Source organism: Oryctolagus cuniculus, chromosome 7, assembly GCF_964237555.1.
Source record: "Oryctolagus cuniculus chromosome 7, mOryCun1.1, whole genome shotgun sequence".
NCBI lineage: Eukaryota > Metazoa > Chordata > Mammalia > Lagomorpha > Leporidae > Oryctolagus > Oryctolagus cuniculus.
Window position 1 is genome coordinate 79,602,997 of NC_091438.1, and position 16,246 is coordinate 79,619,242.

The 16,246-nt window shown below is 36.8% G+C and overlaps 1 protein-coding gene across 28 annotated transcripts in view; it reads left to right on the forward strand.

Moving 5' to 3' along the window:
* Nucleotides 1-16,246, forward strand: part of ZNF644 (zinc finger protein 644) — a 114,026-nt gene that overhangs the window by 83,731 nt on the left and 14,049 nt on the right. For 13 of the 28 annotated variants that reach the window (XM_008264899.4, XM_070078060.1, XM_008264901.4 and 10 more), the window contains 3 exons: nt 344-3,375; nt 3,550-4,152; nt 6,066-6,188. The exons of 4 other annotated variants lie outside the window; for them this stretch is intronic. In XM_008264899.4, the coding sequence (XP_008263121.1) occupies nt 344-3,375; nt 3,550-4,152; nt 6,066-6,188 (3,758 nt within the window). Of the gene's footprint in view, nt 1-343; nt 3,376-3,549; nt 4,153-4,277; nt 4,378-6,065; nt 6,189-16,246 lie in introns of all 28 variants that reach the window. 11 more of the 28 variants (XM_008264904.4, XM_070078072.1, XM_070078075.1 and 8 more) reach the window with 2 other exon arrangements.

Here is a 16,246-nt window from a genome sequence, read left to right on the forward strand (position 1 = left end):
AGTGTAAAAATTTTATTAGCAATTTGTATGTAAGAGGTTTTAAATTTTTTTCTAGTCCATAGCATATTGATTTAGTGTGTATGTGTGTGTGTGTTACTTCTCCCTAGATATTTTGTATATTTGCAGTATTGGATTGTTGCTGTTTAGGATGAAGAATGATATTAACCTTTGAGATGCTTTTAAAAAGTATTTCAGTTTTTAAAACTGTTACTTTATTCTTGGACAATTATTAGGTTCTCAATATAAAGAACAGAAAATTAATAAAAATGTATACTTTCAACTCTCCATTCTAATAATACCCTTTCTTTGATTCAAATCTAAATTTTTTGTTTCCATTTTCTAGACTAAATGTGTTAAATGGGCTTGCCAACAATATGGATGATTTGAAGATAAACACCGATATTACTGGTGCTAAAGAAGAACTCATAGATGACAACAGTTCTATCTCAGAGAAAGAGAGTGGAGTTCATAAACCAAAAGATTGTCAGACATCATTTCAAAAAAACAATACGTTGGCTCTGCCTGAAGAACTATCAAAGGACAAATCTGAAAAAGCCTTAAGTGGAGGCCAGTCTGCTCTATTTATACATGCTGGTGCTCCTGCTGTTTCTAGTGAAAACTTTATCTTGCCTAAAGGAGCTGCTGTTAATGGACCAGTTTCACACTCCTCCTTAACTAAGACTTCCAATATGAATAAAGGCAGTGTTTCATTAACCACTGGACAGCCTGTGGATCAGCCAACATCAGAATCTTGTTCAACTTTGCAGGTAGCAGCTGATCTTCAGCTGTCTGCACCACAGAAAGCAAGTCAACACCAAGTTTTATTTTTGTTATCAGATGTAGCACATGCCAAGAATCCAACTCATTCCATTAAAAAACTACCTACCTCTACTTCAGTTGGTTGTGACGTTCAGAATTCAGTGGGGAGTGGTATAAAGTCAGATAGCACTTTAATAAATCAAGTAGAGGTGGGTGAGGATAGTGAAGATTTATTGGTAAAAGATGATTGTGTCAATGCATTGACAGGAATTTCCTCAGGTACAGATGAATTTAGGTCAGAAAATAATGCAAACTGGGATCCCCAAAAAGAGTTTATTCAGTTTCTTATGTCTAATGAAGAAACAGTAGATAAATCTCCAGTTCATTCTAAAGTAGGTCTAGAAAAGAAGAGAAAGCGAAAAATGGATGTAAGCAAGATAACTCGTTACACAGAGGATTGCTTGAGTGATTCCAGTTGTGTTCCCAATAAATCAAAAGTTTTGGAAGTAGACTTTCTAGAACAGAATGAAGAGCTACAAGCAGTAGACTCACAGAAATATGCATTATCAAAAGTGAAGCCTGAATCAGCTGAAGAAGACTTGGAATCTGTGGAGGCTTTTCAACATCTAATTTATAACCCAGATAAGTGTGGAGAAGACAGTTCACCTGTTCATACTAGCACTTTTCTTTCAAATACCTTAAAAAAGAAATGTGAAGAGAGTGATTCTGAGTCACCTGCTACTTTCAGTACTGAAGAGCCATCATTCTACCCCTGTACAAAGTGCAATGTGAATTTTAGGGAGAAAAAGCACCTCCACAGGCATATGATGTATCATTTGGATGGGAATAGTCACTTTCGCCATCTTAATGTCCCAAGGCCATATGCTTGTAGAGAATGTGGACGGACATTTCGAGATCGCAATTCACTTCTGAAGCATATGATTATTCATCAAGAAAGAAGACAGAAGTTGATGGAGGAAATTCGTGAATTGAAAGAACTTCAGGATGAAGGAAGAAGTGCACGATTACAGTGTCCTCAGTGTGTATTTGGTACCAATTGCCCTAAAACATTTGTGCAACATGCTAAAACCCATGAAAAAGATAAAAGGTACTATTGCTGTGAAGAGTGTAACTTCATGGCAGTGACAGAAAATGAATTGGAATGTCATCGAGGCATTGCCCATGGAGCAGTAGTAAAATGTCCCATGGTCAGTTCTGATATAGCGCAAAGAAAAACACAAAAAAAGACTTTTATAAAAGACTCAGTCATAGGATCATCCAAAAAGTCAGCTTCCTACATATGTAAGGTGTGTCCTTTTACTACTTCAGCCAGAAGTATTTTAAAAAAACACATGGAATACTTGCATTCATCATCATGTGTTGATTCATTTAGTAGTTCTCTTGGACTTGATAAAAGAAAAAATGACATCCTTGAAGAGCCCATAGATGTTGATGGCACTAAACCATTAATCAAACAACAGTCAGCCACTTTTCCAAAGAACTCTGCTTTAAAACAGGATGTGAAGCGAACATTTGGATCAAGCTCACAATCAAGTAATTTTTCAAAATTTCATAAGCGGCCACACAGAATACAAAAAGCTCGGAAAAGCATTGCCCAATCAGGTGTAAATATGTGCAATCAAAACAACTCTCCTCAGAAGACTGTTATGAATAAAAGCAGCATTGACCAAAAACCTAAGTATTTTCATCAGGCAGCAAGAGAAAAATCAAATGCCAAGGCAAATAGCAACTATTTGTATAGGCACAAATATGAAAATTACAGGATGATCAAAAAATCAGGTGAATCATATCCTGTACATTTCAAAAAAGAAACTAGTTCCTTAAATTCTCTACATCTGTTTTCATCATCAAGTAATTCACACAATAGTTTTATTTCAGATCCTCATAACTCTGATACCAAAAGGCCAGAAAACTTCAAAGACCATAGGCGTGTAGCTGTAAAGAGAGTGCTTAAAGAATCTAAGAAAGAAAGTTCTGTTGGAGGAGAAGACTTGGATAGCTATCCAGATTTTTTGCATAAGATGACTGTTGTTGTTTTGCAAAAACTGAATTCTGAAAAGAAAGATAGTTATGAAACAGAAGATGAAAGTTCCTGGGACAATGTTGAGCTAGGTGACTACACTACACAGGCCATAGAAGATGAAAGCTATAATGAGATTAATCAAGATCATGTAAACTTATTCCCTCTATTTAAAAGCAAGGTAGAAGGTCAAGAGCCTGGAGAAAATGCTGCCCTAAGTTACGATCAAAATGATGGCTTTTATTTTGAATATTATGAAGATGCTGGAACTAACAACTTTTTGCATGAGATTCATGATCCTCAGCATTTAGAAAATGCGGAAACGTCATTATCAAAGCATAATTCTGTTTTTCATTGGACTGATTTGTCTCTTGAGAAGAAATCATGCCCTTATTGCCCAGCAACATTTGAAACAGGTGTAGGGTTGTCGAATCATGTCCGGGGTCATCTTCACAGAGCAGGATTAAGCTATGAAGCTCGTCATGTTGTATCACCAGAACAAATAGCCACAAGTGACAAAATGCAACATTTCAAAAGAGCTAGTACAGGGACACCTGTTAAGCGAGTTAGAAAAGGTAAGTTTTCTTGTAGATAATTTGGGTTAATACGTCTGTGTTCAAATTTAGAGGAAAATTTTGTTTGAATCTGGTTATGCTAGAATCACATAATTTTGTATTTCAGAGTTAAATCATTGTAAAGTGGTCTGCTTACAAAAAATTCTGATGCCACTCTTAAAACATTTTTTTTAGCTGTAGAGAAGTCTGAAACCACTTCTGAACATACCTGCCAACTCTGTGGTGGTTGGTTTGATACTAAAATTGGATTATCAAATCATGTTAGAGGCCACTTGAAAAGACTCGGAAAGACCAAATGGGATGCTCACAAATCTCCAATCTGTGTTCTGAATGAAATGATGCAAAATGAAGAAAAATATGAAAAAATCTTAAAGGCATTGAACAGTCGTCGTATTATTCCTAGACCATTTGTGGCTCAAAAACTTCCAAGTGATGACTTTCTATCTCAAAATGTTATACCTCTTGAAGCATACCGTAATGGCCTAAAGACTGAAGCTTTGTCAGTGTCAGCATCTGAGGAAGAAGGGCTTAATTTCTTAAATGAATATGATGAAACAAAACCAGAGCTGCCCAGTGGAAAAAAGAATCAGTCTCTTACACTGATAGAACTTCTTAAAAATAAAAGAATGGGAGAAGAAAGAAATTCTGCTATTTCTCCTCAAAAGATCCATAATCAAACAGCAAGAAAGAGATTTGTTCAGAGATGTGTTCTTCCATTAAATGAAGATAGTCCACTGATGTATCACCCACAAAAAATGGACTTGACTATGCACTCAGGTAAGAGTACATTTAAGGCTATCTCACCATATATAACTTAAGTACAGTTCAATTATATTTTCTTTAGTGGAATATGTGAAAAATACTCTCTCAGAATCTTCTTATTTAAGCTGCTTTTTTTGCAGAACACAGATTGGTTATTCTACTGTCATTTCTATATAACTCATCAGTTGATGCGCATCAGCACTGAATTCTCTGTGCCTCATTTCTTGGTCTGAATGTAAGGTGAGAACAAATGGAAAAAGAAAACTACAAAAAAAAAAAAAAACCACAGAAATCTAATCTGTAAACAAATTTTGCTGCGGTTGGAGGATGGCTGTGGATGGGAGGTTGATGGTGTTCAAAAACAGCATTACTGAAAAAGCAGACCTCTGTCATATTTGCCAGTGCTCCAAAGTGATAATGTTTTCAAGATTGAGCTGTTGTTTTCCCCACTGCTTACATGAAACAAAACAAAACAGACTTTTTAAACTGAATGGACTGGTGTCTTGTTATACATGGTGATTAACCCAAAGAAGCCTCTCCCTTCCCATTTCCTCATTGTATGGCGGGGTAGTTTGGTTTTGGAGGTCTGTTCTAAGTGTAAAACATATTTGGTTGGGCTTTTAGACTTTATGGAAATGAACAGATGATTTAGCTTAGTGCTTGTGCACCAAAAGATTTTCTTTTCCAAAGGCATATTTTGTATGTGTTGGCAAGCGATATTGCACATAATGTAGACAACGCTTTATTTGGTATTGCCAAGTCTGGTTTATTCTTTTAGTCTAGAATTTTAAGTGTCTTTATAGGTTGCTTTTGGAGGTTAAGAATGTTGAAGGTTTGCTTGGATGGTCTCATAATTACAACCCTAGACTAAGTGTGTCAGAGGTAATAGTATTGTCCACAGGATTAATAATAAAATTATGTAAAGTACTGTTGACTTGTTCATCTTGGGTAGACATTGGAATATCCTAAATATTTGTAATGCAGTTTTGATTTAAGGAAGATTATCTTGTATTGCACGTGATTGAAAAAGTTTTATTTTGTGTGGCCTTCTGGTTATAGGACTCTTGAACAGAGTCCTTCAAAGTCAATAGTTTTCTGTATATTTTAGAAGGATATTAGCTGTATTGACTGAGGTGTAGTGTACTTCAGAGAAGGAAGTGTATTTGTGGCTATCACAGTAATGTGGAAGAAACTAATTGAAGTGTGTTGGGGAGTGAGAGTTGTCTGAGAAGTTAGGAGTTTTTCTTATTGTTTCAGGATGTTTTCTTCCCAGTGATGATTAAGATGTTAGCTTGTTGATCATTTATTTAGCACAAAGATTTTTGCAAAAAACTTCAAATCATTAACTTTCATTATTGATTACGCATTCAGAGTAATGAACATAAAATGCCCTGAATAAAATGTTGTGTCTAACAGCTGTTCAGTGGTGTGTTTTACCACCTTTTCTCCCAGCCTTCATCAGAAAGCTTAATTTAGTATCAAGCCTTTTACGGTTTTGTGGGTAAAACACTTTAATTACCACTTTGTCAACTAGACTTTTTAATTCTTTTTATTGGTAAGGTTGTAAGCTTGAAACTTCCAACAGAACTGTGGTATTCAAATCACAGGATTGTATTTCAGTAGGTTTAAGAAATGATCTGCGTAACACAGAAATCTGCAAGAAAGTGATGATAGGTGTTAAATCCAGAGGAGTTCTGAGGTTCAAGTCATTCCTCTTCCATCTATCCAAAGAGCATGGGTTGGCCCTAAATACTAACTACAACTAATAATAGTTAACTTAATTCCCTCTCCTTATTTTAAGTTAACCTAATCCAATGAACGTTTTTTTTTTTTTTAAACCATCTTTATTGTGGTACATTTCTACACACTTTAAGAAAATTTCACTTTCTGAAGTGAGAACTGGATTATAGTTTTCTTTTGAATGATAGGTATGCCTGTGAAGCTTAGAACATGTGTGCATTGCAATACGACGTTTACAAGTGCTGTTAGCCTGTCCAACCACTTACGCGCTTATGCACGAAAGAAGAGTGCTGGACTTTTGACTGGTACAGGTATGTTTGAACAGATATCACAGCAAGTCTGTTTGATACAATACACTATTTTCCTCACCAAATTGGTGCTAATTCAGATGATATATATAGTTTTCTTTGGTAAGCAGCAGTTGAGTGAATATACATTAAATTTCAGCAACTTGTAAACTGTTAGATATAATTTAAACAAGTTATTTTTTTTCATTGGCTCATATTGATTTGGGGAGAAAAACCCAGTAGAGGTATAGAACTTCTTAGTCCACATTAATCCCATTGATTTTTAAATTCTATTTTTTTATGTTACTATTTTTATTTTTTGTTAGTAGAGTTCAGTAAGATACCTCTCTTTGATGGAAAAATATCACACTTCTAGCCTGTAAATGCTTTATTAGAAAATAAATTACAGTAGAGTTTCAAATATATAGGATTGATTATAAAACTAAAGGAACTAGTGAGTTTTCAATTGGTCTATACATCAAACCTTTGAAGGGGCAAGTCTCAGTAATGGCCTGTGTTGACAACTGAGTAGGTTTTTCTTTTAATATCCCTAAACTTTATTTAAAATTAATAAATACAGCTAAGCACATAAGTGCTATCATGCACATTTCTGTGTTATTTTTGGTTGGTTAGCCCAACCTTGCAGATATCTCTTCATATTGCTTATCTGTGAAAATTTTATTAGCTTACTCATAAGTAATATGCTTCTTATACCCTGCAAAATGCTTTGCTCTTTCATTTGTATCTTTCAACCTGCCCTGCTTCAGCAAATCTCATTTCTTTTGCATCTAAGAATATACTCTTTTTTTCTAAACAGATTTATATAAACCTTTTCCAAAATTCTCTTTTCAGTCTTTTAATTTGTCTTGGTCTTTAGATCACTGCCTCTGCTTTCTTCTAGTTGCTGTTTTCCCAACTTTTTTTGTTCTTCCTCATGTCTTATGACTTGCACTTGAAATGTTCTTGATGCCAAAGAAGCATGTGTGTTCATACTGGTGTCTTTCTTTCTTCTGCTTCTTTGCTTTGTTCCTTGACTTGATATAAAAATCACCAGGAATGACTATTTACCATTTGTATAAAATGAGGGAGTTGAGTGAATTTTCTTTACTGGCTTAGTCCTCCTACTATGGGGTTATATTTTTTATATATCCCTACCTTCATCAAGAGGTTCTTTTCCTAGATTTCTTACTTTAAAATGAAGGCAATTGAAAATTCTGAAATGAAGTTGGTATCATCCTGGTGAAGACTGAAAAAATAAGTGTCTAATTAGAAAGAACAGGGACTCAAGAAATGGATAGGCCTAAATTAGACTTTAAGGACTTGAGAAAATACTCCATTCTGACTATACAAAGAGATTATGCAAATATTCAACAAGACAAGATTTTACCACACTAGGTTTTCTTAGTACATTAAAGAAAGAAAGAGTTTTTACCTCATCTGAAAAATTCTTCAAAACATAACTGCTAGTATACCATCCATTGACTAAGGGTTCATTCTAATGAACACTATCTTAAAAACTTCATTGTCAGAAAAGTAATATTAAATAGGCCAGCAGGGAAAAAATATCACCAGCTAAATGCTAAACAAAATGTCAGAGATGCTAAAAAGAAATACAGTGTTTAGCATTCCTAGGCAAAGAGAAGAGAAATGAAAAGCTGAATAAGGCCTAGGGTACCTTTTTTAAAAAGATTTCTTTACTTAAAAGGCAGAGTTAGAGGAAGAGAGAGCAAGAGAGAAAGAAAAATACTGAAAAATACTGAGATATTTTATCTGCAGGTTCATTTCCCAAATGGCCACAATGGCCAGGCCAAAGCAGGAGCCAAGAGCTTCATCCAGGTCTCCTACTTAGGTGGCATGGGCTCAAGCACTTGGATCATCTTCACTGCTTTTTCAGGCACATTAGCAGGAAGCTGGATCAGAAGTAGAGCAGCCAGGACTTGAACCAGTGCCCAGTATAGGATGCTAGTGTCGCAGGCAGTGGCTTAACCCACTGTGCCACAACGTGAGCCCTGACCTAGGATATTTTCCATATCCAATATCTACTTAAGAAAATCATAAAAAAAAAAAAGATGTATGCTTCCTTTCCTTGGGAATTCTGAAACATTGTCTCCTGGTTTTTAAAATCTTCACAGGTAGAGCTACACAAAAGGTATTTTTCCTGATTATTCATGCAAACTAAAAAGTTTCATCCAGTTTTATTAATTTTTTTGTTTCCCAAAAGGATTATTCATAAATTCCACATGATTGTTCTCTTCCTCCATATCAGTATCACTTATATAAAGCTGTGGTTCCAACTTAATGGTCCCAGAGGGTTTCTGGGTTATATATAATCGTGGGAGTAACAAGCATCACTTTTCAAGAATGGATAGATGATTTTTTGATGAATAAAAAAATCATTTTTATAAAAACCTTCCTTAACATAAATGTTTCACAACATAAAGGGAAAATAGGAACAAAGCCTCTGTAAGGATATTTAATATTTACATTTCTATTTGAAGCAACCTTCATTCATGTGGATATTTTAAAAAGATTTATTTATTTATTTGAAAGGCAATGTTACAACGAGAGGAGGAGACAGAGAGAGAGCAGAATCTTCCATCTGCTAGTTCACTTCCCTAATGGTTGCAACCAGGAGTTCAGAACCAAGAACTTGGAACATACTCTGCTGCTTTCCCAGGCACCTTAGCTGGGAGCTGGATCAGAAGTGGAACAGCTGAGACTGGAACCGGCCGGCATATGGGATGCTGGTGCTGCAGGCAGTGGTTAACATGCTACACTATAGGGCAGACTCCGTTCATGTGGATTTTTAATTTTTTTAAAGAATTTAAAAAAAATATTTGAAAGGCAGAATTACAGAGAGAGAGGGAAAGATAGAGATCTTCCATCTACTGGCTGGTTCACTCTCCAGAAGGCTGCATCAGCCAGGGTTGGGCCAAACTGAAGGTAGAAGCCAGTAATTTCATCCATGTCTCCCACGTGAGTGCAAGAGCCTAAGGATTTGAGCTGTCTTCTACTGCTTTCCCAGGCACATTAGTTGGGAGCTATTCTGGAAGTGGAGAAGCCAGGATATGAACCGTTTCCTATATGGGATGCTGGTGTCACGGGCGCAGCTTTACCCATGATACCACAACCCCTTCCCCAGATTTGTAATTATATAGTCCATTCTTGAAGGGAAACTTTGATACCCCAGATGATAATGGACTGCTGGATTACTTGTGGCAGAATAAATTCCAAGCCTTCTTAGAAGCTACCAGCTCTTGGCCTTTTCTTTGGAAATTAATATCCTTTGGAGGAGAAGAAATATTCCTTGTAACTAATTATCTCTGATAGCCTGAATAGACTTGAAATGGATACCCTTCTGCTTCCCAATATATCTATTTTCTGTTGACACAAGTACTTCTAATTTTTTTTTTTTTTTTTGAGGTCATTGACCTTGTTGAGAGTTTTATCAAAGCTCTGGGCTCCTTCTCAGAAACATGCACTTTCTCATCCACCAATAAAAATTTTTTCTATGCTTTGACTGTGAAGGCTATCATCTATGGACCCTTCCTATGGTGTCAAATCAAGAAAGGAGAGATGCCAGAATAAAAATGAAGTAGAAAGAACACAGAACTCAGGAGCCCAAAGAAGCTGTTTTGTTTTGAGTAGAAGATGCTTAAGATACAAGGACTGTGTATTTAATTCTGTGCTCACACATGTAAATTAAAATACATCCTCTCTAGTGTTAGTAAAAGGATTGATGAAGAAAGTAGGAAAGCTTTTGAATTGACAGTGAAAGAGGTAGCTATACTTGGGACAGTTAAATTGTCAAAAACAGTAAATTTCACAGATTAAAATTTTGCTTAGAACTGACAGGTTATCGTCTATTGGGTAGATTCAGATAAATTATTTTAACAATTTTCATGTCTTGTAGATAATTTATGAAACAATTTTAACTTAAAAAAAATGGATCTTTATTTAAAGAGACTAGTATCAAGAAGCTTACATTTTGTTCTATATGGTGAATTCAAGGTAGACTTCTTATTTTTCATGAATTTACTCCAGTTAGTGTGGACTGCACTGATAGTAGGCTTCTTTTTCAGATTTTGTTCTCTTTAGATTGTTTTACATGTTCATACAAGTTTTTTCCTGATTAATTTTATATACAGTCTGTTAAGAACATTATGAAAAATTCATGAAAAATCAGAATTTTCATGATACAATTTATATTAAATGCTTTTGACCTTTGTTTTAAGTATTGGCTTTTTGTGTTTAATATCTTAATTAAATGATATCTTTTTTTAATCCTGGCAATATTAAAAACACATATTAAATTTATTAATATAGTGACTGTACAAGCTGGTTTAGCCTTGCTGTCCCAGATTGGTAATAACTGTCTTTCTTATACTCACAAGGGTCTTGGCTTGGATGATAAATTATGTAGTCATCCTGGTTATTAAAATTTCTAAAACACTGAAAATATTCTACTGACCTAATCTTCAATCCAGAATAAGAAACTTTTTATGTCAAAATAAGTTTCAACAGGTGAGAAATTTCAACAGGTGAGAAAAGAGAAATAAAGTCAGAGTAGAGAGACTGAAAGGAAATGTGTCTGTAAGCTGGATGCATTTCGCACATACATAGCATTCTGTTATCTCTTGGAAAGAAAAATAGTGATGGCATTTTTGTTTGTTTGTTTTTTACAGGCAGAGTGGACAGTGAGAGAGAGAGAGAGAAAGGTTTTCCTTTGCCATTGGTTCACCCTCCAATGGCCACCACAGCCAGTGCGCTGCGGCCGGCGCACCGCGCTGATCCAAAGGCAGGAGCCAGGTACTTCCTCCTGGTCTCCCATGAGGATGCAGGGCCCAAGCACTTGGGCCATCCTCCACTGCACTCCCGGGCCATAGCAGAGAGCTGGCCTGGAAGAGGGGCAACCGGGACAGAATCCGGCGCCCTGACTGGGACTAGAACCTGGTGTGCCGGCGCCGCTAGGCGGAGGATTAGCCTGTTGAGCTGCGGCACTGGCCTAATAGTGATAGCATTTAACATTTTATTGGGACTACATTTTGACCCTGTGTATAAACACATTTATATAAATACACAATTCCTTGTTCACTCTTCCACTCACCTAATTTGAATATGATGCACTCTTATTTTCTTTTTTATTAAAAATTAACACAGTTCATGAGCCAGTAAATTGATTTACTATTCAGTGAGAAGTCACTGTCTACAGATTAAACACTGCCTTAAATGGTTCTCTTAGGGGCTGGTATTGACTAGAACCAACAATAGTGATATCTTGGAAATAATAATACTTTTGTGGCAACATGTGAATTTAATTTTCTCTTTTTATTCATATTTTAATCTATTGATGGAATTTTTAAAAAATTTATTTATTTGAAAGAGTTACACAGAGAGAGAAGGAGAGGCAGAGAGAGAGAGGTCTTCCAACTGCTGACTCACTCCCCAGTTGGACAAAACGACCAAAGCTGCACCGATCCGAAGCCAGGAGCTGCTTTCAGGTCTCCCATGTGGGCTCAGGGGCCCAAGGTCTTGGACCATCTTCTGTTGCTCACCCAAGCCATAGTAGAGAGCTGGATCAGAAGTAGAACAGCCAGGACTTGAACCAGAACCCTTATGGGATGCCGGCACTGCAGGCGGTGGCTTTACCCGCTACACCACAGCGCCAGCCCCTGTATATCACATTTTTTAAAAAGGTTTTATTTGAGAGGCAGGGCCACAAAGAGAAAGGTCTTCCATCTGCTGATTCATTCCCCAGATGGACGCAGTGACTGGAGCTGGGCCAATCTGAAGCCAGGAGCCAGGAGCGTCTTCCAGGTCTCCCACATGGGTGCTGGGGCCCAGGACTTGGGCCATCTTCTACTGCTTTCCCAGGCCATAGCAGAGAGATGAATCAGAAGTAGAGCAACCAGGACTTGAACAGGTGCCCATAGGAGATGTCTGCACCGCCGGTTTGGGCTTTAATTGTTACACCACAATGTCAGCCTCTGTAGATTGCATTTTTAAAATGAAATGCTGACCTTTGAGATTTAAAGTAAATTGGAGATTTCTAGTTACTTATTTAAAATTAATTTAAGAAAAATATTTGTATATATGTGGTATATTTGGGAAAGGTTTCATTTTGTTGTATTCAGAACACTTCTTAGTAGCATTTTGGGAATAGAGCATAATTGTTCTACAACACACAGATGACTCACTCATAATTTATGAAAAAAATAGTTAAAAATTGGTATCGTAGCCTTTCTGTCAGTACCACTAGTGCAATATAGATACATTCTGTTTTAAAAAACTAAACTGCTTTATTTTTATGACATTTATTTTTGATATAAGTGTAATAATAGATTGCATGTTACAAAGTAGGTCCTTTGCTGTTTTCAGCTTTAATGATACATTTGGCTATAGAGGTCTGCAGTGACAAGTGCTGATAATATACAGCACAGTGCCAGGTCTTCAGTGTGTTTGTAAAACACTAGAGAAGTCATTCCTACATTGTGGAAAGTACTCTCCTGCTCTGATAAGGAAAAAATATTATTTTTGTAAAAGCTTTCTAACGTGCATTAAATTACCTGTCCCTTCTTCAGGGTCTTTTGCAAAAACATTGTATGTTCAAGAAATTACTTGCTTGTATGTTGATTTCTTTTGGCCTGAAAGAATATAAGTAGAAAAATTTTATCTTTATAACATTAAAATTTAAAGGAGCAAACCAGATTTTACTTAAAGTAAATATCTGTGGGGGGATAAGTGAGAAGTATGAGACAACTCCTTGCCATTAAAGAACGTAGGAAAGGGTTATTGACAACACATAAAATGGTCAAAATTAGAGCACTGTGCAATATTTATACAGTTAAATGGTGTCCTGACCATAAGTGCTGTGAGGGGTTCAGGTTATTTAGTTTAGGCCTCCTTTTGAGGGCAACTGGGAGTTAAATAGAACTCCTTTTTTCCTATTGCCTTTACAATTGTCTCATTATTAATAATTTGCCTAAAAGAAGAGGGAAAAAATTCATGCTGGTATGTTTCTTGTCATTATTTAACATAATCATGACTTAGTGGGACAAGTACAAGTACACTGGTAGACAAAGTATTATAAGATTTCAGTGATAGGGGCCAGCGCTGTGGCATAGCAGGTAAAGCCACTGCCTATGATGCTGACATCCCATACGGGCCTTTTAGAGGCGCAGTAGGCCACAAAGTAGTGTCAGGGTGGTGTTGTGGCAAAGCAAGTAAAGCTGCTGCCTGTGAAGACAGCATCCCATATGAGTGCTGGTTTGTGTCCCAGCTACTCCACTTTCAAGCCAGCTCCCTACTAATGGCCTGGGAAAAGCGATGGAAGATGATACAGGTGCTTGGGCACTTGCACCCCTGTGGGAGATCAGGAAGAAGCTCCTAGCTTTGACCTGGCCCAGTCGTGGCTGATGTGGCCTTCTGGGAAGTGAACCAGCAGTTGGATGATTCTCTCTCTCTGTCCTTCTCTCTGTAACTCTGACTTTCAAACAAATAAGTAAATCTTTAAAAAAAAAAAAAAAATTTGAGACCCTGAACATGGATAAGAATTTTTGGAAGAGGAAGTGAAATCCAATCAGGGGTAGAATTTTCAAAGAATGATGGGAAGATTAACTTATATAGATGCTTGGGAAGATGGTAATGCCAGGAAGATGGGTTTGGTGATCTGAATACTTGCTAAAAATTGAAAATGTCATTGAAAAGTTTTTCTAAAATAAGGGAATGACAAGATCATACTTGTATTTTAAAAAGCTAGCCATGGGGGCTGACACTGTGGCGTAGCTGGTAAAGCCACTGCCTGCAGTGTCGGCATCCCATATGGGCGCTGGCTGCTCCACTTCTGATCCAGCTTTCTGCTGTGGCCTGGGAGGGCGGTGGAAGATGGCCTGGGTTCTTGGGCACCTGCTCCCGCGTGGGAGGAGCCAGCAGATGGAAGACATCCCCCTGCCCCGCCTCTCCTCTCTTTGTGTAACTCTTTCAGGTAAATAAATAAATCTGTTTAAAAAAGCTATGCATGAGACACAGATGGGTTTCTATATTTTCTTGGCTATAATTTAACTCTGTGGTACTGCCCTTCACTTAAGCATGTAGGGTTGCAGCTTTTTTTGCACCAAAATAAAAATTTTAAAATATCTACAGTTTTTTCATAATATGCATTTTTCATAAACTTTTTGAAGACCCTCCTTGTAGAAAGGTTGCTCTAAATACTCAATTGATTCATTGAAATTGTCTTTAGTTTACTGTGTTTAAAGGGTAGAAATCAGACAACATTTTGGAAAGATTACCATCAAAATGGTAAAATCCAGTTTGACACTTAAAGCGTTAGTCTTTCATTATCTAGAAAATTTGCTAACTTTGATTAATTACCTTACTGATAACCATAGTAACAGCATATTGTAAGTGCTGGTGACATGTGTGAGATACTATAGAAATTTAGGGGATGAGGAAGGCACTCTCATCTAGACTGAGACCCAGCCAGGCTTTTGGAAGTGGACAGTAGTTTTTAAATGAACCTTTTAGGATACCTAATTGAAATGGAAATAAAGGTCAGTGGTGGGAAAGGAACTGAGTTGAAGGAGGGAGTAGTAAGGGAGAATGTGGGAAGTTTTGAAAGTAGGAGATAAGGGAACTGAGTTCCTATGATAAGGGGAGAAAGGTAGAGGACATGGAATGCTATTCTAAGCTGTTGGAATTTTGGAATTAACTTTGTAGTGAGGAGCAATTGTCCTTTTAAAAAGAATCTAATGCTTTTGAAAGTGCTTTTTAAATAAAAGGATTTCTGCAGGAGGAGGAGAAACTAGAACTATAAAAGAGGGATAATATTAAGAAAGGAAAAGTAAGCAATGCTTGGCAGGTTAGGTTGGGAAGAATAAGGAAGAGACTGAGATGGCAAAAGGATTCAAAACTTGTTGCTGGGGGAATGGTTACACAAGACAGTGAAGTTCTAGCAACATCATCACCCAGTTACCCACTGTGCCAAAGCAAATAACCACCACACTTACTGAATCAGTAAGTTTGTTTTTAGGAGAATAGAATAAGCCTGTTTTTACTATCATTGGTTACAAAACTTAGTTGTATTTGGTTGATTGTCTTTTTTGACAGTCATCTTTTTTCTCATTGTCTTAATCAGTCACCTAGGATTCCTAATGATTTTGTTGCTTACTGCTTTTCTAGGGTTTGCATTTTATATGATTGGGTGGGTGTTTGCTGTTTTTGTTTATTTATTTGAAAGGCAGAAAGAGATTTCCTATCCACTGGCTCATTCCCCAGATACTCTTTAACAGCCAGAGCTGGACCAGGCTAAAACCAAGATGCCTGGACTCAATCTAGCTCTCTCAGCAGATGGCAGGGACCCAACTACATGCACATTTGCAGGGGGGATGGAGAGTAGAGCCTGGGCTCCCTTATGAGATGTGGATTTCATACCTGCTGAGCCAGTGCCCATCCCTGGGGTTTTTAAATGCATCTAAAATCTTTATATCCTCAATTGTAATGTTGGATTTGCTGTGATTAATATTCTAACATGAGGGTTTTTTTTAATTCTCTTTATAATATAATCTGGATTAAGATAGACCTTATAGACATGTTGCTGGTCAGAGCTAAATTTTAGGGAATCTGCTTTAGTTGACTCTATGTAATAATAAAATAATACACAAGACTTAAACAGACTCTGTTAAAAAAAAAAAAGATTACTAAAAGATTTATTCAAGGCAGAATATGAGTGACCTAGAACTAGGGGACAGAAGACCAATGACTTTTATTTTTTTATGTGAAAGAGTTACAAAGAGGGAGGGAGGGAAGGCATAATTGGTTATAAATATCATCAGAAACTGGGTACTATCTCTGAGAAGAAGGCTATGAAAGGAAGGCTATTCTAATAAAAACAATTCTGGGAATGGATAAGGAATATTAGATTAGGAACAAAGGATTGTGTGAGTTTGCTATAGATGGCCAAGAGTAAACAGACTTTATACACATATATCACCCAAGTCAGATTGACCTGGTTAAGAAAACTAATAGCTCTGTCTAGACAATACTCAGGTAGGTCTCAATAGTGTTTCTCTTGAATGGTTTGCAAG